This window comes from Rissa tridactyla, chromosome W (genome assembly GCF_028500815.1).
Source record: "Rissa tridactyla isolate bRisTri1 chromosome W, bRisTri1.patW.cur.20221130, whole genome shotgun sequence".
Classification (NCBI taxonomy): Eukaryota; Metazoa; Chordata; class Aves; order Charadriiformes; family Laridae; genus Rissa; species Rissa tridactyla.
Window position 1 is genome coordinate 29,668,535 of NC_071496.1, and position 24,088 is coordinate 29,692,622.

General features: G+C 40.6%; 1 protein-coding gene across 2 annotated transcripts in view; it reads left to right on the top strand.

The window, feature by feature from the left end:
• LOC128902071 (zinc finger RNA-binding protein-like) overlaps window positions 1-23,009 on the top strand; it is a 74,822-nt gene extending 51,813 nt beyond the window's left edge. For both annotated transcript variants that reach the window (XM_054184418.1, XM_054184419.1), the window contains exons 13-20: window positions 254-459; window positions 705-855; window positions 2,320-2,461; window positions 7,470-7,567; window positions 8,392-8,487; window positions 19,460-19,571; window positions 19,666-19,763; window positions 20,507-23,009. In XM_054184418.1, coding sequence (XP_054040393.1) covers window positions 254-459; window positions 705-855; window positions 2,320-2,461; window positions 7,470-7,567; window positions 8,392-8,487; window positions 19,460-19,571; window positions 19,666-19,763; window positions 20,507-20,686 — 1,083 coding nt within the window. In that variant the 3' untranslated portion in view covers window positions 20,687-23,009. The remainder of the gene's footprint in view (window positions 1-253; window positions 460-704; window positions 856-2,319; window positions 2,462-7,469; window positions 7,568-8,391; window positions 8,488-19,459; window positions 19,572-19,665; window positions 19,764-20,506) is intronic.
• Window positions 23,010-24,088: the final 1,079 nt, after the last annotated feature.

The following is a 24,088-nucleotide window of genomic DNA, read 5'->3' on the forward strand; positions in this document are numbered from 1 at the left end:
TGTTGTGGGGGTACTTTTGATCCTGGGATTTCATAATTTGTTTATTTTTGATGCATTTCATATTTTTTCAGACATGATTGATTGTGACCAGTGTAAGTTGTTAAGGACACTTCAGTTCATGTTTTGTTACATTTCAATGATTTGAGATTTGAATATTCTCTTATTTAACCACATGTTTGGTTTTTGGTCACATGTTATCTGTGAACTTGGAAGCATACTCAAATTTCAGAAATGTGTTTTTTCGTCTGTTTAGCCTCTGCGCCGCCCTGACTCTTCTGATGATCGCTATGTGATGACCAAACATGCAGCTATATATCCAACAGAGGAGGAACTTCAAGCAGTCCAAAAAATTGTTTCTATTACTGAGCGTGCTTTGAAACTTGTTTCTGACAATATGACTGACCATGAAAAAAGCAAGAGCAAAGAGGGAGATGACAAAAAAGATGGCAGTAAAGACAGGTATTTTTTTTCTTATTGTTTTTTAAGAATTTCATCACTTGTTTCTGAAATCATTTTATGGTTTTCACTTGCACTGTTATCAGTGCTTCCAGGGTTTCTGTTTTCTTTGGGTTTTGATACAGCATATGTCTCTGTGGCCTCAAGAGTATATGGAATACTCCTATTTTATTTCACTTTTATATCTTCAGGATTAGTTTTATGGGTTTTATATTATTTTAAATGCAACTTTTAACTATAATTCACAGAGCTTTGAAAGGAGTTTTACGGGTAGGCGTTTTGGCTAAAGGTTTGCTACTCCATGGAGACCGAAATGTCAATCTTGTTTTATTATGTGCTGAGAAGCCTTCAAAGATGTTACTCAGTCGTATTGCTGAAAGTCTTCCCAAACAACTTGCAGTAAGTAGAATTTAGATTTTTGGATTTGAATTATTGTAAAGATACTGTAAAAATCTGTCCTCAAGTCAAATGTCTGCAGGGCTGACTGTGCTGCATTTCATAGTTCAGGTTCAGTTTCTTTTAATTTTTTGAGTGTTTCTGTCTGAATGCAGGGACTATGCTGCATGTTTTGCTTTCTGTATATCGTGTCCATACAAGTATCTAGGTGTTTATGCTAGCAGTGTACTACCAATCATCATTTAATAGATTTCATTTAACTGGGAAATAGAAATGAGCAGAAGAAAGACTGTTATCCAGTTACCAGCAGCAACAGAGGTAATTTGTGCAGCGTTACAGGAAGCTTGCACTGCCTGAAGGTCAAAGTTCTCCATTAATGCCAGTCTGTTTGTACTTATGTCTTGTTTCCAATTTGTGTGTGTCAGTGCTTTGTAGTCCCACGATTAGTTAACGAAGTCTTATGTTTGGTTTTGGTTGTTTTTTTTTTAATTTGGCACTTAAAAAAAAATAAAGTACATGCAGTCTTAGACCATTCAGCAGAATTCATATAAACCATTTGCTGTATTTCTACAAGAAATGAAAGTACAGAATAAAGTCTTTAGCTCCAGTGCGCTCTACTGAACAAAGCCTGTCCACCATCATTATAGAATGCTTGTCATAGCGTTAGTATTTCAATGCAGTCTGGTAAAATGCTCAGCAGAATCAGTGGCATGGTAGAAGCATTAGCAGGATCAGATTAATTAGAAAATACTCTTGGGTTTGCTCTTGTTTGAAATAACAGAACAGGAAAAAAATTAAAAACTGCACATCTTGGTCTGGCTTTGTGGAGAAGTTGCTTCTCCCTCTAGTTTGTGGAAGAAGGTGATAGAGGTACCTACAGCTTCCTTTTGGGGGTACTTAGAATTATTAAATCTAGTTGCAAGAAGCAACTTTGTTACTCTTACATTTTTTCCCTGATGTTTAACTTGCCCTTTGCTCTCTCATCAGAGGATGTTGTGACAGCCAAGTATAGAATGTGCCTAGCAGTACCCATCCTGTAATTGCGAGCTCGAAGAAGAACCACTGCATCTTTGTGCTTTTTAAAGGCTCCTATGTTCCAATGAGAAACATATCCAACTGGCATTTTAAGTGGCACCAAGGCTTTTCTTTATCTCAAACACTGTCAAGATTCTTGTTATGTAATTTACATTGTATATAAATTTCCTTTATGGGTAGTTTTTTTCTTTTGTGTGCTTGGTGACTGCTGTATATTTTCATTAATGATTTGGAAACAGTATGCAAGTTCATATATATAGATATATATCTTAATTGTGTATACTGCTGTTTCTTTGAATACAGAGGTATCTGCTTCATATAATTATATTGCATTTATGTCTTTCTATTAAAAAGACTATGTTGAAATCCATTTTCTTCCCCATACTTTTCTTGGCCACATGCTAATAGAAATTTCTCTTTCTTGATATTTAGGTAATAAGTCCTGAGAAATACGATATCAAGTGTGCAGTCCCAGAAGCAGCAATAATTTTAAATTCATGTGTGGAACCCAAAATGCAAGTTACTATCACACTGACATCTCCAGTCATTCGGGAGGAGAACATGAGGGATGGAGGTTGGGAAGTTGTTAAAGATGTTACTTCTTTCTCCCCTGTTTTTATATGTTTGTTTATTCTGCTTAAGATGGCATTAAGGTCCTAGAAGGCAACATGCTGGCACAACTAATGTATTTAATCAAAACCTTGTTTTTCAACAACCAGTCTCAGTAGAGAGCAGTTGGTTAAAATAAATGCTTATATGATGCGTTTATTTAATTTTTAAAAATTCGAACTTTATGTCCAACCTCAGCTTTCTGGAAAAGGTACAAACTTGACTCTTTCTTTCCCTCTTATAAAATTATGTGGAAAACTAAGTATTTTATAGTAAGCGGCTATAAACTGGCTTTCTAGAGCAGTCTTGCCTTAAGAGGAAGATTGTATGGTTTTAGAAAAATCACAGATTTTTGGGTTTAAACTGTATTAGTATTACCATCACTTACACATTCCAAATAGCAGCACCACTTAAAATGCACTTTTATAATATTTTTGATGGTAACAGTGCTTCTAACTTTAAAAGACAATGCGATTTTTTTCCAGCTCTCTGAGGTTGCTTTTTGGTCTGGAGTGCTTTTTGAGTATATTTAGGCTCCTGGTGTTACAATCAGTCTTCTATCCAACTGGAAAACCCAGACTAGTACGATAAGAAATGACTTTGTCATTGAGCTGAAGCAGAAGGTGGAGCTTGTAAATCAAATTACATTTCTGAAGTTCACAGTTTCTCTGGTGCCAGCAGTGTTGCTTTAGGGTCTGTTCTGTAACACTTTCAAAGCTCCAAAAGCTTTTAAGCCAACAAGCATGATTAGTGTCTGCATGACATTGGTTCTTTCAGTTTACGGGTCAGATAAAATTAACTTTTGTTTCCTTTTAATCCTGTATTTTCATAGTTGAAAGAATTCATGGCAAGCAGGGTTCTGGTGTTTGACAGTGAACTTAAAGATAGGAAATCTGAGGCTATCTTAACACTTCTCATGCAGGTTTAAAAAAATTGTATGTGTGTATGTATACATGTACTTGTGTATATACATATTTATATAAGCCACAGAGGCTTTTTTATTTCATCTCATCATTATATGTCCTCTAAAATACTTGAGGTTTTTATATTGCATTAGTAAATGTTCTGTAGCTATGGCAAGTGCATTGTAAGCAAGCTGTGTTAACAAAGTCATCCTACATAATCAGAAAGAAAAAATTCAAGATATGTTCTCTAGTTTGGATGACTTCTGAAGAGTCTTTGAGAGTGCTTTGTACATGATTTTTAAGCTGTGCATATTATTCCTAGCTATAAAAGCTTTCTACATGTACTGTCACACCCAACCAATTCTACTTGTTTTATGACAATCTAAGTGTAACACGACTTTTGGTTTGTCTGTGCTGAATCAGACTTCATATATTATTTAAGTTCATAAATAATACTTTAACTTAAAAGATTTGATTATTAAATTACATTAAATGAAGTTAACCTTAAGCACCATGTTTATTTCTTAATGTGCTGTGCAAAAGTGCAATATTGATTACTGCCACAATACTCAATTTCAGTTTTCTGACCTAAAATTCTATGATGTAGACTAAAAAGAAAATAAATTTCAAATTACTATCAATCCCTTAATTTATGCCACCTAAAGGAAACAAATCTGTATTTTTGTCTGACCCACGCTTGAGTTAAAATGATCATTGTGAGTTTATTCACTGCTGAATGCAGTACTGCAAAATCAAGTTAGATTTCTCTTCAAGACACTGAGCAGTATAAAATGGATGTGCAGAAAAGTTCACTTTTGAAACTAGAGCAAATGGAAGACTGAATTGCAGCAAAGAAGGCCTTATTATGAAGACTGCTGTTTATTTGCTGCAGAGTATTAGTATGTGTGTGTGTTTTTTCTTACTGCAGCTTCTCATGCTCTGTGTCTTATGATGGCTTAAAGTTTTCATTATTTTTTTTTTTTTTAGCCTGCTTGGGGAGCTAGTTCAGGTGATAAGGAAGGCTTTACCAGAAGAACCAGTTTGAGTAAAAACAAGACTGAGACTTGCACATGGAGTAGAATAATGTTTGATGTGTAATAATCCCATTACATGATAAAAGGCTAAAAAAAAATACAGTGTGAAATAAAATTGTTAACTGCATAACTACTGTTCCTTACAGTATTGTGCATTTGACAGTTTACCGAATCTGATATATTCAAAGTGCCCTTGCTCTGGAATCTTTCCTTCAGCAAAGTGGACATACTTATAAAAGCATATATGTGTGTGCGTGTGTCTTTTTTTATCCTTAGCTAACAGCCCTGGTCCAAAGCCTCTAGCAGAGGGACTTGATTCCTGTCAGGGGTTGCTGCCAAGACATCGGAAGGATTTTTGACCAAGGTTTTCTAAAGCTCAGTGTCACACCTGCCATGCTTGACAAAGGAGGGGGTTTGGATGCATAGTCCTAGCATCTACTGTTACTTTGTGTGGGTTTTTTCTTTTTGTCTTTGTGTCTCTTCTAGAATTAAGCAGTGTTCACACTAGTCTTGAAATACTTGACTGGGTAAAATGTATTTCACATAATAAAACTTACCAAAATTGATATACCTGTTAACTTTTAATGAAGAGGTAGTGTGGACACAGCATGTCTAACTGAAGATTAACCCCTTATATTTAGGCTAGTAATAAATTAAATTATATAGGATAAGAATTGGTGCTTGTGTTTTGTAAATTAATTTCGGGGTTTTGTCTTAGCTTAACAGAGTGGTAGGTTAGGCATCTGAATTTAGTTAAATAGTTTTAAAGGGGTTAATCCTGAAATGTGAAACAGATGCAAAAATCCACAGATTAAGTATTACAAGAGTTTCCTTGATACATTTTTTCAGTCAATGTATTCTCAGTGCAATAGGTGCCTTGCAACTTCTGATTTAGTCTTTTTAAGTTTCAAGGGTATTCATATAATATCTTAGTAGCACATTTTATATTGACATTTCCAGCACTGAGTAAGATTCTCTTCTGTGCACTTAAACTGTAATTCTTTTTGGTAAAATTATTTTCCAAATGGAAGTTTTTCAGAGCTAGAAGTAATTGGGGTTTCAAATTATGTAGTGAATTATTGTGATAAAAGTTTGCACAGTGTCATCTAATTGCATATTTTTTTAGAAGAATGTAAAAAATTGACTGATTAGGCTACTAGACCAAACAGACCCATATTTTTATTTTTAATTTCTCGACCTTACTTTGCCTCTTTTTTCCTGCTGTGGATTTTCTCTAAATGTACTCCTTGTCTTTTATATCCAAGTTGTACTTGTTTCATCAGTTATCTTACCTGGCACCTCTCTTGTATATTTTTGGGGGGTTTTTTTGTGTTAAATAAAATACTATTTTAAATGTCTTCATTTGCTCTGTAAATCCCTTGTTAGTGCAGCTTTTCTTCTTTCCGCTTTAACATATAGTCCATAAGTTTGAATATCTGTGTGAGAAGATACCTATATCCTTCTCAGCTTTGTTCTTATTTTGAAATCCTCTCCCTTTTAGCCCTGTGCAGAGCAATGGGATTGTCCTATAAAAAAATGCCCAAATCTGGATGTAGTACTTCAGATTAAATTTATTATATTGCAAAGTTGTAACACCATGTTAATTCATGGCTTTTTAGTTCTCTGTATAGTAAAGTATCCTACTATTTATTTTACATTTGTGTATAAATAGATGGTTTCAGAGCTGTCTCTCTGCAGCATCCCTGGAAGCTTCTCCTTGCTGTTCTCCTTGCTGGCGTGTTTCATGAGACTCAAAAAATTTTTTATATATATATATATAAAATTTTATTCTCAGACTTACCTTACCTTACCTTACTTATATCTTGCTGGAGTAAACTATATTGTTCCATACAGCCAGCTCCTGCGAAATGAGTGCCATTGAGTGAGGGCTTTTTCTTTCCTCTTATCTGGTGTATCACCAGTTATGCTACCAATATACTTTGCCACTAGTCACAATAGCCATTTTCATAATTAGTAAAACAAAGACCTTTTAAAGCTGATCATTGCATTATATCCCTACAATTTTTAAGTAACCCAAAGATACCATTTCATATTGTTCAGTGGTTCCAGTTTCATTGATTAAAGCACTTCCAAAAGAGCCTTGTGGTCTTTTCCTTTTTGGTAACAAAGCAATCAGCTTAGTAAATTACTTAATCCTTTTCTGAACATTTAAATATACAAGATCTACTATATTTTCTTTGTCTTTCAGACATTCTGCTTTGTTTTTTAAACTATTCCTTGCTTTTCTTTTTCTCGCTGAATCTTAAGTAAAGCAGTCCCTTTTCAGATCCTTCCTTGCATCCTAAATGATATTTATATCATTCATGATATATCATATATCATGGTATATATCATATATCATGGTATATCATATATCATGGGCTGAGGAATTTATTTATATGAGTAAGAGAGAGGGTACTAGAAAGTAATGGAACTCTAATACTGAAGAGCGTTTCACATTCCTATAGTCAGTTTTTTTAAAGCAAAATCATTTTCATTTTAAGTTTAAGGTATGATAAAAATAACACCATTGCTAAACATCTAATGCTTTTAAGACTTTTTTTTTATACTTAGTTTTTCTTTTAAAGAGTAGAACCCAAATAACACATGGCTGTTAAAATTTACAAGAAACTAAGTTTGAATGTTTCTACTTGGTTAAAGTGGATTTTTGTGTTCCTTCTGTCTTGTGTTCTCTGTGCTGGTGCACTGTGTCCAACCATCCTTCCTTCAGTATTTAATTTTGGGGATATGTGTTTTTCCAGTGTTAGCTTAAATAAAGAAGTACTATGCATTGCATAGTCTGCAATGCATTTGAAAATAACCTGAGAGATAAAGTATAATATGTCCTTGATCTTCATACTGGGTTGATGCACTAATCCTAATCGAATGGCTTTTATTGAACATTTACATTTGTTGTTCAAGTGTTTAAACTTTAGATGGCATGTGTGACATTGAAGCTACTTTAAGGAATTGTCTTGCTCACCTGGTCAAACACCCATTCCTCACTGCATTTTGCCAATTCAATCCATTTTAGATGTAACCTCGGGTATGGTGAAAGACCCACCGGACGTCTTGGACAGGCAAAAATGCCTTGACGCTCTGGCTGCTCTACGCCACGCTAAGTGGTTCCAGGTTCGGAACATCATTTTACTTTCTTCTTGTAGCCTTATGAGAGATTAATTCAGTTGCAATATAAATGTTTAACTGTGTGAAAACACTCAGCATTGTTCATGCTAATAATACTTAATATTTTTCTGGTCCCCAAATTTAAACATAGAAGGTTGAGTATGGAAGAACTGCTTCATGCAAGTTACTGCTCATTTGACATGATTTTTTTTTTTTCTGGTCATTGAGAAGGCAATGTTGAAAGCTTGACTCACTTGGGGTGATCATATGTTGTATATTTGTTATATATTCCATAAGGCTGCAGATTAACTTTGCTTTAAATAATGGAATATGTGTTTAAAGCTTTGTGTTTAGATTTAAGACTTTTTTTCCTATTTCTTTAAGTGTATTAAGTGTAGGGAATGAAAGGCGAGAAGCAACTGTTTGGTTTAGTGACTTTGCATTCTGGCAAAGGCACAGTAAAGAAACCAAACAGATTCTCTTGACCTTTCAGTCTCTATACCTATTTCTTAGACCTTTACTTTATTCTTTTTATTTCTAATATAGAAAGATTCTGTATTTATTGTTACAAGTGAACATAGGTCAAAGTGTATAGGGGATCAAGAAATATTATTCTTGTATAACTTGTGCACTTTGACTTCTACCACCGTAAATTACTAACCCTGTATAAAATACTGCTGTAAATGGCAGCTCATGAAATAAAGTTGTAGAATGATTTGTTTCAGTCTTGTATCTGAGCTGCCATTGAACAGTGGTGTTTTAGTCTTTCAACAAGTCCTATTTGCTGTAGGTGCTGAGATTAATTAATTTGATTTTGTATTGCTCTCAAGGCTAGAGCTAATGGTCTGCAGTCCTGTGTGGTTATCATACGTATTCTTCGTGACCTCTGTCAACGGGTTCCAACTTGGTCTGATTTTCCAAGCTGGGTGAGTAATGTTCTTTTGAATGAGTCTTTTTAATGCACATGGTACTGCAAGTAAAGCACAGGAAAGCGTTACTACAGTTTTAAAATGTAGACTTTTTCAAGGAGTAATGTAGGGGATTTTTTTGGAGCTTTTGGGGTCACCCCTCCCCAAAATGACCCAGATTCCATCTAAAACTAATTTTCTGAGGTTTTGTCATTTGGAGGTTGTTTTTTTTTCCCCAACTGAATTTTCTTGTTCTTTTTAATTCTTTGTGGGTAGCGTTCTTATTCTATATTTTAGCATTTTTTCCTTTACTCTGTATAAAATAATCTTTTTTTTTTCTAACCACCTACTCTGAATTGCTTGGACTTTACTGAAACTGATTGAAAACAATGTCAGCTGTGCCCAGATAGCTCTGTGATAACAGAAAGGCTACTTGAAAGAATAAATCACAGTAATTCCTGCAAGATGAAATACCACAGTACAAGTCTGTGGAGGTGTCACCATTAGCATTTTAATCAGTGTCACTTAGAAACAGATATCTAGGTTGTACCCAGTTACCTCTCTCAATTCTTGCAGCCAAGTGTTCTTGGAGCATTCCTTTTACATTGACTATCTTAAATGATGCTCTCCAGGAGTGCAACCTGTGCTCCAAATATTAACTGATAATCTGTGGACTGGACAAAGTTAGTCTGAAACAAAATCTCTGAAACATATATATGTGGAGGTAAACTCAGCTCTGTTTTGTTTCACAGACCAAATCCCGTTGCACCATGCTGCTTCCTAATGTAGACTTTTCAGTTTTTGCAGGAAGAGCGCTAACATTGTCAAGACAGTTACAGTAGTTGGGATTATTTCAATTAGAAATGTTTTACAACTGTACTAAGCTTGCAGAAAATGTTATTAAATTACTTCTGATAATATTTGTTGTTTCTGGAAAAATATGGAGCAATTATTTCTGTTTTTTAAATATTTAAAGTAAAAAAAAAATAAATATAGTTCCAGTTTCTGTGCTACACTTCATGAAAGATGCACTGTACAAATATAGCTTAAAAGAAGCTAAGTAGTATGTAAGTGCCCTCAATATCACTATGATACTGAGTTTCCAAAGAATAAACCCTGGCATGCTTTTAGAAAATCATCCTTAGAACTATTGCAACACACAGCAGGCACACAGATGAAGAACAAGGAATGTTGTTTCTTATTTCTCATAATATCTGTTCTAAGGCACAGCCAGAAGGGAAGAGAGGTATGAAGCAATTTATCAGGCCTAGCTGTGTCTCAGTTCTCTCCAAAAGGGCTTCCTGACTTGCTCGTGGTACCTGATGCATTGCCAGTGACATGAATCAACATTGAACTCTTGTGTAGTCAGTTGTTCTTTTGGCCTGTTGGCAAAGTCTTACTGACAAAAACAATGACAGAATGAAAACAGTAATTTTAAATATATGTAATCTCTGACAGTCACAGATGAAATTTTTTAGATGAAAGAAATGTATTTTTCTGGATACAGAACTTCTCCTGACCCGTATGCTAGAAGCCTGTTACAAGCCAAAGAGATGCCAGAGCTTTTCAAAAAGAGCCTAAATAGTTGTAATAATAGAAAATATTAGGAAGTCTAAACACAGACATTAGTATCAGTCTCTTTATATACCTAAAAATAAAAACTAAATTAGAAGGATTTTGTCAAGTTCCTACAAGTTAGAAGAAACTAATATTCAAAGTTGATTTCTTTTTTTTCTCCCCAAACTTGAAATACAGCCTTTCATGCACATAAACACCAAGGCATCATAATTCCCTTTTGCCTTTGGTATTGCAGGAGGTATTGAAACATCCGTTTAATTCTGAAAAAGCTAAGGAAAAGTTATTCTTCACTTTTGCAAATATCTTTTATAGGCTTTTCTGGAAAAAATAGAGTCTAATAAAAGTAAACAATGGAAATATTCACAGAAAAAACCAATATTTAAAATACAGATAATCATTTAAACCATTTTAACTAATAACAAATACTGTGTAAATTTTAGAAAACCTATTTATCATCAAGGTTTTTTTACACTTGTTTAGCATCTGAGTTGCTGTTAGCCTATATCGAGGAAAAAACTTGCTGTGAACTTCAGTTTTGCTAAAATGAAGAACCTAGTAACCACTTAAACGTTAAAAGGTCATTAAATTTTTGATGCTTTAAGTTTCTGTATTCTTGTATAAAAAATAATTTCTCTGTAGCATCCTGTTTCAGGACACTGGTTGAGAGAGTCCCTTGGGAGACAGCCCTGAAGGGCAAAGGGGTCCAGGAAGGCTGGACGCCCTTCAAGAAGGAAACCTTAAAGGCCCAGGAGCAGGCTGTCCCCAAGTGTCGCAAGTCTAAAGGGCGGGGAAAATGGCCAGCCTGGATGAATAAGGAACTTCTGATGGGACTTAGGAATAAAAGGAGGGCTTACCACCTTTGGAAGAAGGGACAGGCAACTCAGGGGGAGTACAGAGATCTCGTTAGGTTATACAGAGAGAAAATTAGGAAGGCAAAAGCCCAGCTGGAGCTCAACTTGGCCACTAACATTAAGGACAAGAAAAAAAGCTTTTATAAATACATCAACAGAAAGAGAGCCAGGGGGAATCTCCATCCCTTACTGGATGCCGGGGGGGAAAGTTGCAACCAAGGACGAGGCGAAGGCTGAGATACTGAATGCCTTCTTTGCCTCCGTCTTCAATAGTCAGACCAGCTGTCCCCAGGGGGTTCAGCCTCCGGAGCTGGAAGATAAGGATGGAGAGCAGAACAACCCACCCATAATCCAGGAGGAAGTAGTCAATGATCTGCTTCTGCACCTAGACGCACATAAGTCTATGGGGCCGGATGGGATTCACCCAAGAGTACTCAGGGAGCTGGCGGGAGAGCTCACCAAGCCCCTCTCCATCATTTATCAACAGTCTTGGTCAACAGGGGAGGTACCAGATGACTGGAGGGTGGCTAATGTGACGCCCATCTACAAGAAGGGTCGGAAGGAGGATCCGGGGAACTACAGGCCTGTCAGCCTGACCTCGGTACCAGGGAAGATCATGGAGAGGATCATCTCGAGTGAGCTCTCACGGCAAGTGCAGGGCAGCCAAGGGATCAGGGCCAGCCAGCACGGGTTTAGGAAAGGGAGGTCCTGCTTAACCAACCTGATCTCCTTCTGTGACCATGTGACCCACCTTCTGGACGCGCGGAAGGCTGTGGACGTTGTCTATCTGGACTTTGGTAAGGCCTTTGACACCGTCCCCCACAGCATTCTCCTGGAGAAGCTGGCGAATCATGGCACAGACAAGCGTACTCTTCGCTGGGTTAAAAACTGGCTGGATGGCCGTGCCCAGAGTTGGGATTAATGGGGTGAAATCCTCTTGGTGGCCGGTCACCAGTGGTGTCCCTCAGGGCTCGGTTTTGGGGCCGGTTTTGTTTAATATCTTTATCAATGATCTGGATGAGGGGATTGAGTGCACCCTCAGTAAGTCTGCAGACGACACCAAACTAGGTGGGAGTGTTGATCGGCTTGAGGGTAGGAAGGCTCTACAGAGGGACCTGGACAGGCTGGATCCATGGGCCAAGGCCAACTGTGTGAGGTTTAATAAGGCCAAGTGCCGGGTCCTGCATTTCGGTCACAACAACCCCAAGCAGCGCTACAGGCTTGGGGCAGAGTGGCTGGAAAGCTGCCCGGCAGAAAAGGACCTGGGGGTGCTGGTGGACGGCCAGCTTAACATGAGCCAGCAGTGTGCCCAGGGGGCCAAGAAGGCCAACAGCATTCTGGCTTGTATCAGGAACAGCGTGGCCAGCAGGAGCAGGGAAGTGATGGTGCCTCTGTACTGGGCACTGGTGAGGCCTCACCTCGAGTGCTGTGTTCAGGTCTGGGCCCCGCTGTACAAGAGGGACATTGAGGTGCTGGAGCATGTCCAGAGGAGAGCTACCAGGCTGGAGAGGGGTCTGGAGACCAGGGCATATGAGGAGAGGCCGAGGGAGCTGGGCATGTTTAGCTTGGAGAAGAGGAGGCTGAGGGGAGACCTCATTGCCCTCCACAACTACCTGAAAGGAGGGTGGAGAGAGGTGGGTGGTGGCCTCTTCTCCCAGGCGAATAATGACGGGACCAGAGGAAATGGTCTGAAGCTGCGGCAGGGGAGGTTTAGGTTAGATATCAGGAAGAATTACTTTACTGCAAGAGTGGTCAGGCGCTGGAACAGCCTGCCCAGGGAGGGGGTTGAGTCCCCATCCCTAGAGGTGTTTAAGAAACGTCTAGATGTGGTGCTTCAGGGCATGCTCTAGTGGCAGAGATTGTAGGGGGTTTTTTTTGTGTGCGTATGGTTGGACTCGATGATCTCGAAGGTCCTTTCCAACCATGAAGATTCTATGATTCTGTTAATTTCATTAGATGTATCAAATTCATTATTTCATACTGTGTGGCTGACAGATTCTGGTCATAGAATCATAAGATCATTTAGGTTGGAAAAGACGCTTGGGATCATCGAGTCCAACCATCAACCCCATTCTACAAAGGTCTCCCCTACACCATATCCCTTAACACCACATCTAAATGACTCTCAAACACATCCAGGGATGGTGACTCCACCACCTCCCTGGGCAGCCTAATTCCAGTGTCTGACCACTCTTTCTGGGAAGAATTTTTTCCTAATGTCCAGCCTAAACCTCCCCTGCTGCAGCTTGAAGCCATTCCCTCTTGTTCTATCGCTAATTACCTGTGAGAAGAGACCAGCACCAACCTCTCTACAGTGTCCTTTCAAGTAGTTGTAGAGAGTGATGAGGTCTCCCCTCAGCCTCCTCTTCCTCAAACTAAACAGTCCCAGCTCCTTCAATCGCTCCTCGTAAGATTTATTCTGCAGGCCCTTCACCAGCTTCGTTGCCCTCCTCTGCACTCGCTCCAGCACCTTGAGATCTCTCTCGTATTGAGGTGCCCAGAACTGGACGCAATACTCAAGGTGTGGCCTCACCAGTGCTGAGTACAGGGGGACAATCACCTCCCTCCTTCTGCTGGTCACACTATTTCTAATACAAGCCAGGATGGCATTGGCCCTCTTGGCCACCTGGGCACACTGCTGGCTCATGCTCAGCTGCTTGTCAATTAGAACCCCCAGGTCCTTTTCTGCCAGGCAGCTCTCCAGCCACACTGCCCCAAGCCTGTAGCGATGCGTGGGGTTGTTGTGGCCCAAGTGCAGGACCCGGCACTTGGCCTTGTTGAAGCTCATCCTGTTAGCGTTGGCCCATCGGTCCAATCTATCCAAGTCTCTCTGTAGAGCCTCCCTATCCTCATGCAGATCAACACTCCCGCTTAGCTTTGTGTCATCTGCAAACTTGCTGATGATACACTCTATGTCCTTCTCAAGGTCATCAATAAAGATGTTAAACAGAAATGGTCCCAACACCAAGCCCTGGGGGACACCCCTTGTGACCGGCCGCCAGCTGGATTTAACTCCATTGGCCACCACTCTTTGGGACCGCCCATCCAGCCAGTGCTTGATCCAGCAGATCGTATGCTCATCCAGGCCATGAGCCGCCAGTTTTCCCATGAGAATTCTATGGGGGACAGTGTCAAATGCTTTTCGAAAGTCTAGGTAGACAATGTCCACAGCCTTTCCCTCGTCCAATAATCGGGTCATCTTGTCATAGAAGGAGATCAGGTTCGTCAGGCAGGACCTGCCTTTCATAAACCCATGCTGACTAGGCCTGATCCCCTGCTTGTCCATTGTATGACTCGTAATGGCACTCAAGATGATCTGCTCCATGACCTTCCCTGCTCCCGAGGTCAGACTGACAGGCCTATAGTTTCCTGGATCCTCCTTTCTGCCTTTCTTGTAGATGGGTGCTACGTTTGCTACCCTCCAGGCCATTGGGACCTCCCCAGTTAGCCATGACTTCAGGTAGATCATGGAAAGTGGCTTGGCAAGCACGTCTGCCAACTCTTTCAGCACTCTTGGATGTAACCCATCTGGTCCCATAGACTTGTGGGCATCCAAGCGGCGTAGCAGGTCACTGATCACTTCCTCTTTAATTGTGATGACCTCGTTCAGCTTCCCCTCCCTGTCTCCCAGCTCATGAGGCTGCGTGCCCAGCGAACAGCTCGTTCCACTGCTAAAGACTGAGGCAAAGTAGGCGTTGAGCACCTCAGCCTTTTCCTCATCCTTTGTGACTATGTTTCCCTCTGCATCCAGTAAGGGAGGGAGATTTTCCCTAACCCTCCTTTTGTTGTTAATGAATTTATAGAAACATTTTTTGTTATCCTTAATGGCTGTGGCTAGGTTGAGCTCTAGCTGCGCTTTGGCTCTCCTAATTTTCTCCCTGCATAGCTTCGCTATATCCTTATAGTCTTCATGAGAGACCTGCCCCCTCTTCCAAAGGTCATAGACTCCCCTTTTGTTCTGGAGGTCCAGCCAAAGGTCCCTATTTGGCCAGGCCGGTCTCCTTCCCCGCCTACTTGTTTTTCGGCACACGGGGACAGCCTCCTCCTGTGCCTTTAAGACTTCTCTCTTGAAGTACGTCCAGCCTTCCTGGGCTCCTATATCCTTCAGGGCAGCCTCCCAAGGGACTTTGTCAAGCAGTCTTCTGAACAGGTCAAAGTTTGCCCTCCGGAAGTCTAAGGTGGCAGTTTTACTAACCCCTCTCCTTGTTTCCCCAAGAATCAGAAATTCGATCATCTCATGATCACTGTGCCCTAGATGGCCACCAACCTTTACTTGCCCCACAAGTTCTTCCCTGGTCACAAGAGGCAAGTCCAGGAGGGCACCTTCCCTGGTCGGCTCACTTAACTTCCTCACACAGCTGGTATCTTCCACACATTCCAGGAACCTCCTGGATTGTTCCCTCTCTGCTGTGTTGTATTCCCAGCAGATATCTGGGAGGTTGAAGTCCCCCACAAGAACAATGGCAAGTGACCGCGAGATTTCCCCCAGCTGCTTATAGAAAGCTTCATCTGCCTCACTGCTTTGGTTGGGAGGTCTATAGCAGACTCCCACAGCGATATCAGCTTTATCGGCCCTTAACCTAATCCAAACACTCTCCACCCCATCATCAGTATACTTAATTTCCGAGCTCTCATAGCATTCTCTAACATACAGGGCCACTCCACCGCCTCTCCTTTCCTGTCTGTCCCTCCTGAAGAGCTTGTAGCCATCGATTGTGGCACTCCAGTCGTGTGAGGCATCCCACCACGTTTCTGTGATAGCCACTATGTCATAGTTTCCCTGGTGCATCATGGCTTCAAGCTCCCCCTGTTTGTTGCGCATACTGCGTGCATTGGTAGAGATGCACTTCAGATGTGCCAGTGACTCCAGCACCTTTTTGTGAGTGTGGGCCCCATTTCCCACCAGACCCCTCCCAGGTGCTTCCATGATTTCTAAACATCTATCCCTTCTCTCAAATGGAATGGCAGAGTGAGAGTCCTCGCTAGTCCACCATCCTTCAAGCCCTGGCATGCCTCCCTTGGGTTTAGTCCTGACAGGCTCAGTTATCTCCCCTTCCCCCCTCATATCTAGTTTAAAGCCCTGTCAATGAGCCTTGCTAACTCCTGCCCCAAAATTCTTTTCCCCTTCTGGGACAGGTGCATCCCACCTGCCACCAGCAGGCCAGGTGACTCCTATAGCAGCCTGTGATCAAAAAACCCAAAGCCCTGCTGATAACACCAGTCCCGGAGCCACAAGTTGACCTGATGCCTCTTCCTGTTAATTTCCTCATTCATGATTGCCACTGAAGGGGTAGAGGAGAACACAACTTGCATTCCTGATCCCTTAAGCTGCCACCCCAAGGCTCTAAAATCTCTTTTAACTGATTTTGGGCTCCTTCTACCCACTTCATCAGTACCCACCTGAAATACTAAGAGGGGGTAGTAGTCAGAGGAGTTTACTAGGGCAGGAAGTTTGTCCAACACATCCCTGACCCATGCCCCAGGGAGGCCGCAGACTTCCCTGTGAAGTGGGTCTGGACGGCATATTGGCCCCTCCGCCCCCCTCAGTAGAGAGTCACCCACCACAATGACCCGTCTGCTTTTCCTTTTGGAGCCAGCTGTGATGCTGGGTCCATGGCGACTTGGTCTTTCTGACGTTCCTGGCCTGGGTGTATCATCCTCCTCTCCAACAGCCAGTTCCTCCTGCAGGGCTTCATATCTGTTCTGCAAAGGTAACTGGGAAGGTGGGAGGGGCCGGGAGGGCATTCTCCTGCTTCCCCGCGCAGGGACCGGTTTCCATTCCCCCTCGTCTCTGCGATCCCCTCCTATTGCCTGGTGATGAGAGGGGAGGGGGTCCTCTGACTTGTGTGGGGCCTCACCCTGTTCCCTCTCTCTCCGGGAGCGGGTCCACCAGTCACTCTCCCTCTCGCATTCTCTCATACTCCTCAACCTCTCCACTTCTTCCTTCAACTCAGCCACCAGAATGAGCAGATCATTTACCTGTTCACATCTGACACGGGTGTTGTCTCTGCTGCCCTCCATGGCGAGTGCCAGGCTCCGGCACTCTTTGCAGCCAGAGGCCTGGAGGCCCATATGTTTGCGTGGGGCCTCTGTCTGGGTGCCCACAGTTTTTTTAACAGCCACCTTTGACCGGGTAGCAACCACGGCTGGATCTCTAGACACAAGCGAGACCTTGTGACTCGACGAGATTTACAAGTTTAGAAAAAGAACTAAACTACTGTAATGAAAATAATAATAAATAAGGAAATAGTAAATAATAATAAAATAATAAAAATTAAAGGAAAAAAGTATACAATATATACAAACCCGTATCCAGCTCCCAGGATGACGATCGCGTCACCAGCAGGCACAGGGAAAGTCCCAGACTGGAGTCAGCGACAGACAGGAGCAGGATTCCGCATCTGGAGTCAGGAATGCTCGGATCGGGATCAAAAGCAGACAAACAAACAGGGTCCTCCTTGGACGTCAGCCATTGAAGGAAGAGAGCTGACCCTTTGCTCCCTCAGCTTTTATACTGAGCATGGGGCAGATGGGATGGAATGCCCTGTTGGTCAGTTTTGGGTCACCTGTCCTGTCCGCTCCTCCCCGCAGGTGGGACCCCTCTGCACTGCTCCGCTTCCGACCCTCTAACGGGGCAAATGAAGTGAGCTGACCTTGGTTGTTATAGCAATAAGTCTAAGCAAGAGCCTCTGTGCATACCATTCCTTGGTATAATCAGGTCTTATCACTCTGAGAGTGAACAGTGTCTGAACAATATGCTGTTAATTTCAGACTTTGGTCAGTTCGAAGAGGCCCAGCTAAAAAGTAAAACTACAAAACAGAGAATTGGTTCTGTTTTACCTCAAACCAGGACATTCCACCCCTTATTCCATACCATTTGTGTCATGCTCAGATTACTGTCACTTCTTATCCATCAAATATATACATATATATAGATACATAGATCTCTCATTTATGATTTATCTATATACACCAAAGTTCATTTAGTTCGTAATTACAGGTTTTCATCTATCATAGCAGACTCTGAGGGCAGAAAAGATGATATGAAATTCATTGTGGTCTGTGTCCACAGGTAGCATGTCCATCCTGAAGAGTTGGCTGGACACCACTTGATGAAGCTAGCTCAGGTTTCATCACCACTATGTTATCCTGAAAAACACTTATAGAACACTGTTAGTATCATATAACAATTGACATCATATAGCTCAGAACTGAGTATTCTCACCAAGGGTTAGATTTCCTTGAGGCACACATTGAGCTTCTCCATTCTCCAGCATCACCCACCAAGTACATCCAGGCCCTTGAGCAAACACAGTCCCACAAATGGGTTTGCCTTTGCCTGAGGCAGGAAAAGCGCAAACGGTTTTCCCTAACATATCCCTTTCATGCACCACAGGGACTTTATCCCCTTCTACTGCATGTAAAAGGTCTGACTGAGCAGGACCAGCTCGATTGATGGATCCCCTGGTGTTAACTAACCAGGTAGCTTGTGCTAAAGGCTTGTCCCAATTTTTGAAGGATCCACCCCCCATTGCTTTCAGGGTGGTTTTTAATAGTCCATTGTACCGTTCAATTTTCCCAGAAGCTGGTGCATGACAGGGGATCTGCTATACCCACTCAATGCCATGTTCTTTTGCCCAATTACTTATAAGACTGTTTTTGAAATGAGTCCCACTGTCTGACTCAGTTCCTTCTGGAGTACCGTGTCGCCACGAGACTTGCCTTTCAAGGCCCAGGATGGTATTCTGGGCAGCAGCATGGGGCACGGCGTAGGTTTCCAACCATCCGGTGCTTCCTTCTACCATAGCAAGCAGATAGCACTTACCCTGGTGGGTTTGAGGGAGTGTGATGTAGTCAGTTTGCCAGGCCTCCCCATACTTATATTTCAGCCGTCATCCCCCATACCACAAAGGTTTTAACCTTTTAGCTTGCTTGATGCTGGGATAATGGGGCTGATCTGGAGTCAGGAATGCTCGGATTGGGATCAAAGGCAGATGAACAGACAGGGTCTTCCTCGGACGCCAGCCATTGAAGAAAGAGAGCTGACCTTTTGATCCCTCAGCTTTTCACAGAATCACAGAAACTTCAGAGTTGGAAGGGACCTCTACAGATCATCTAGTCCAACTCCCCTGCTAAAGCAGGATTGCCCAGAGCCAGGCAGCTCTCCAGCCACGCTTCCCCAAGCCTGTAGCGATGCATGGGGTTGTTGTGAAACATGGTGACCCACCATGGTTCATGCTCTCTCAAAAAATGTCTGGACAAGTTGCCTACATGCATATGTTGGCTACTACTGTATAAATTTCTACAAAACCTTTGGATAACTTGTGATGAGAAGCAGCATATCAGTATCAGTACTCAATGTAAATCTTGCAGCAGCTTTCTTTTTATTCGTTGTTATAAAATATCTGATTTTTTCCATTTTAACTGAAAACATTCTGTGATGTGTAAAGTTCTTAAAAATTCCAGTATCAAAAGTTCTGTATTGAACAACAGTAGTAGCTTTTTTGGTTTTGTTTTAATCAATCTTCTAAATTGGCTGGATTTTCTTATTGTTGGTCTAGGCTATGGAGTTGCTTGTGGAAAAAGCAATTAGCAGTGCTACTGGACCACAGAGTCCTGGGGATGCACTGAGAAGAGTTTTTGAGTGTATATCTTCAGGAATTATCCTTAAAGGTAAGTTGCATTTGATCAGTGTCTGTGTACTTATGCTTAACTAATGTAAAATCTGTAATCTTGTTTGAAATACTAATTAGCCTAACCGTTGTAGGTGGTCCTGGCCTTCTGGACCCTTGTGAGAAACATCCTTTTGATACACTTGCTGTAATGACAGATCAGCAACGAGAGGATATTACTTCAAGTGCGCAGGTAAGGAAAAGTATGTGTGAAGTAACTAAATTTGATGGCTGTTTTTCTGGGTGGGGTGTGGTAGGTTTGGTGTGGTTTGTTTTTTTAAATAGAGCTATATGGTGGACATGAATTTTCCTTTCTTAGAATATAGTCTGATCTTTCAGATGATCAATCTTAAGCTAGGCAATGAAAATGTCACAACAGAGGATGTATAATAGTGTTCAGTTTGGCACTAAAATTAACATATTTTCCTGAAAAGTTTGATGCACTCCCATCTATATATATCTGTAAAGATGCTCACTCTACAGCAGTATGTTAATAGATTTAAATTACATTGGCATTTAATATTTTATAAATAAATCTGTGTAAGTTTAATTTTTAATATTTACTCTATCCACTTACAGTATTGACTATTCATGCTTGCAGCTTAAGAGGTTACTGCCCCTACTTCTTCATTTGATCCTTTTGCTAAAGATTACTAATGCGTAATGGGACCTGTGACAAGCCTTGGCTGCTTCAGTGCAAGTCCAGCAGCTAAAACACATGTATCTTATTTTTAAGCTAAGATGATGTACTTTGTACAGAAGCAGCAAATGTGACATACACATTTTATTGTGTTGACTTTGTTGGGGGAAGGAAGAGGGAATAATAAGAGCTAAGGATAATATACACCACTAATGTTCTTCATTAATTGTTTGACAAAGTACTCAAAGCTGACATTTGTTTCTAACAGAAATATCTTCTTTCTACCCTTTGTCTAGTTTGCACTGAGACTCCTTGCATTCCGTCAAATACACAAAGTTTTAGGAATGGATCCGTTACCACAGATGAATCAACGCTTCAACATCCATAATAATCGTAAAAGGAGAAGGGACAGTGATGGGGTAGATGGATTTGAGGCAGAGGGAAAAAAAGACAAAAAAGATTATGATAACTTTTAAAAATGTTTGTCATTAGTGCTAAGATCGAAGGTGATAAAAAGTCCATTTGTTGCCTTGCTTTTAAACGGACATAATAATGTCTGTTTAAAATATCCAAAACCAACTCGGTAATTAGATTTGGAAGAGAACAACCTAGCTCTTCTGTGAGATTCTGAATATTTTAATGGATGTACTGTATCAGACAAATTATGGATGGAAAGACTGCAAATGGAAACTCTGTTGTCATTGGAAAAAACAGTTTGATGTTTTTTCCTCATTGCATTTTCTTTAAATGCATTGCTAACTTTAATTTCTTTTTTTGTCTTTTTTTATCAAGTGCATTTTCTTATCTTGATTGTATTTAATGCAGCGTTTGTACTTCTGTTACTATGTGTATTTTGACTTTTTATTTGGAAGTTTTTTTGTTTGCCTTTGATACTAGTTGTATAAGTTACTTTGTGTTAGATAGTATAAACTGTTCCCCTCCCAATTAATATTTTACAGAACTTTATTTTGTAAAGCGAGACTGCAGGGTTATGGTGGGTTTTTTTCCCTAAATGTGAAGGGGTTACAACACAATTATCCTGCCATTTGAGTACTCAGAATTAAATGTTTTTGCCAGTCTTGTGGCATTTGTCTCCTTAGTGTGATATAACAGTGTAATTAAGACAATTTTGTGTTAATCTAATCAAGTTTGCTGTTAATTGTGCATTAGCAGTATAAAAGCTAATATATACTGGCTTGCAACAGTTTTAAAGCAGCTGCATAATTGATCAAAGCTTTGCATGATGTTTTTGTTTCTAATAGAAGGGCTTTTAAAACTATCATTTTCGGTTAAATGCCTAGGTCTTTGTATGATTGACTTTGTGACATAGTAAGGCCAAAAAATAACTTTCTGAATTACTTTTCTCAATATTACAAGCAGAAGCTGGCATTTCCCATTTAGACAGTTAGTCATTCTTTTCAGTCAACTTTGTCGATATGAGATTAACGTCTCTCAGCCCTTAAAATAAACATTTGTCATATCAGTGCCTGTGAGGTTATTCCTTATAGCTATTCCTGTATAAACTTTCTGTGATTTTTTTCAATAATTCAAATTTTAAAAAGTGAAGTATTACTGAAAAAGTGAAGGTTATTGAAGAAGGGGGGGCAACCACAACAGAAAATTATTTGATGTGGCCATAGTGTATGCTTATGTCTCTTTCAAAAAGCTAAATATAGCAGTGGTGTAGTACAGTTACATCATATTGTTGGTGTATGCTCTGGTACATAGGTGTGATTTGTTGTCACAGCACTACAGTGGAATACACAAATAAAAACTAAAATGTATTAAATGACTAAAATTCAATATACACTGGAAACTGAAGTTTCACTCATTCTGTTCAATGTGTATTATGTTTTGTTGAAAACCCATAAACCGCACAGATTAACATAGACTAACATTCTGGTAACTACTTTATCAATGGCTGTAGGAGAGTATCACATATTAAAAAGATCATTTGTTATTTCTGGTACAATTTATTAAAAAACCCCTTTTGTTACATTTTGAGGCTGAATTTATCTTTGACCTTTTTAATAAATAGCTCTTGGAGTAGGGGGATGTTTTTGTTTGTAACACCTACTGCTAACAGCATGGACCTGTGGAATAAAAATACAATATTTTAGAAAAATAGAGGGAGTCAAAGAAAAATTTTAAGTGTTCTTCAAGTATCAGTGCAATTTTAAAAGGAGTGGTTATTAGCAAATAGAAGGAATGCTTTCTCATTGTAGGAAACATTTCTTATCAATTTCAGCATCAGAAATACAATAATTAACATGTGCTTTAAAATTACTTTAAAAGAAAGATTACATTTTTGTAATTGTAATTCTGTTGTAATTGTAATTCAATTGTAATTGTAATTCTGTTGTCCAGCCCTGATGCCTAGCTCCAATCATGTGCTTGTTCTCCCTTGGAGGCATGGGTTGTCCCTGCTGACTGCAGGGGGGTTGGACTAGATGACCTTTAAAGGTCCCTTCCAACCCAACACATTCTATGATTCAGTCTATGATTCTTAGTCTTTTTTTTTTAAGAGGATATCTTGCTGCCATGGTGTCTAGTTAGCCATATACTATTTATTTTGAAAGCTACAGGTGCTATTTATGTGGCTAGTTCAAATCCATACCAAAGTTTCTTTCCTCATAAAGCAAACTTGTCTATTCAGACATGTGACCCTAAAATTTAGGATTAAAAAGGTCAAAGATATATTTTGGATGTCCTGTATTTTTGTTCTACTGGCTTTTAACTCTTAACCAGTTTCTGGATCTTTTGAACTACTGTATACTTAAAGTGATTCCACATTAAATATGAAGCTGTGACCATGGTTTTTGCGCTGTGTGGTGAAGAGTGAATTTGCAGTTTGTTTCTGTTTTTCCTGCCCATTTTAATGGGCTATTGTCGTGGTTTGACTGGAATGGCCAATCAGAATGACAGATGGCCCTCCCCTCCCTCTCTCCAAAGAGAGGAGAGGAAGAGATAAGGAGATCATAGAATCATAGAATCATTTAGGTTGGAAAAGACCCTTGGGATCATCGAGTCCAACCATCAACCCCACTCTACAAAGTTCTCCCTTACACCATATCCCTTAACACCACATCTAAACGACTCTCAAACACATCCAGGGATGGTGACTCCACCACCTCCCTGGGCAGCCTATTCCAGTGTCTGACCACTCTTTCTGGGAAGAACTTTTTCCTAATGTCCAGCCTAAACCTCCCCTGCTGCAGCTTGAAGCCATTCCCTCTTGTTCTATCGCTAATTACCTGTGAGAAGAGACCAGCACCAACCTCTCTACAGTGGCCTTTCAAGTAGTTGTAGAGAGTGATGAGGACTCATCACTCATGGGATGGGACTTCATTTACAGTTAGTGAATCATCATCAGCTCCTCCCCAAATCAGTACTGAAAAAGTATGGGAATACATTGGTTCTGACTCTTCTGATGAAGATCAAGGAAAGAGTTCTTCAAAAGATGATAAGGGAGAGGCTCCTGTGACAGCCCAGGAGGAGGAATCAGATACAGAGGTAATCATTAAATACTTCTCTATGAAGGATCTGCAAAATATGAGAAAGGATTTTAGCTGTAATGATGGTGAGACACTTGTCTCCTGGTTGCTCCGATGCTGGGATAATGGGGCTGATAGCATTCCATCCCATATGCATCATGCTCGGTATAAAGTGGTCTATTGCTAGACCACTCTCCATCGTCTTTGCAAGGTCATGGGGAACAGGAGAGGTGCCTGAGGACTGGAGGAAGGCTGACATCACTCCAATCTTCAAAAAAGGCAAGAAGGAGGACCCAGGGAACTACAGGCCGGTTAGTCTCACCTCTGTCCCTGGGAAGGTAATGGAGCGACTCATTCTGGATGTCGTCTCCAAACACATAGAGG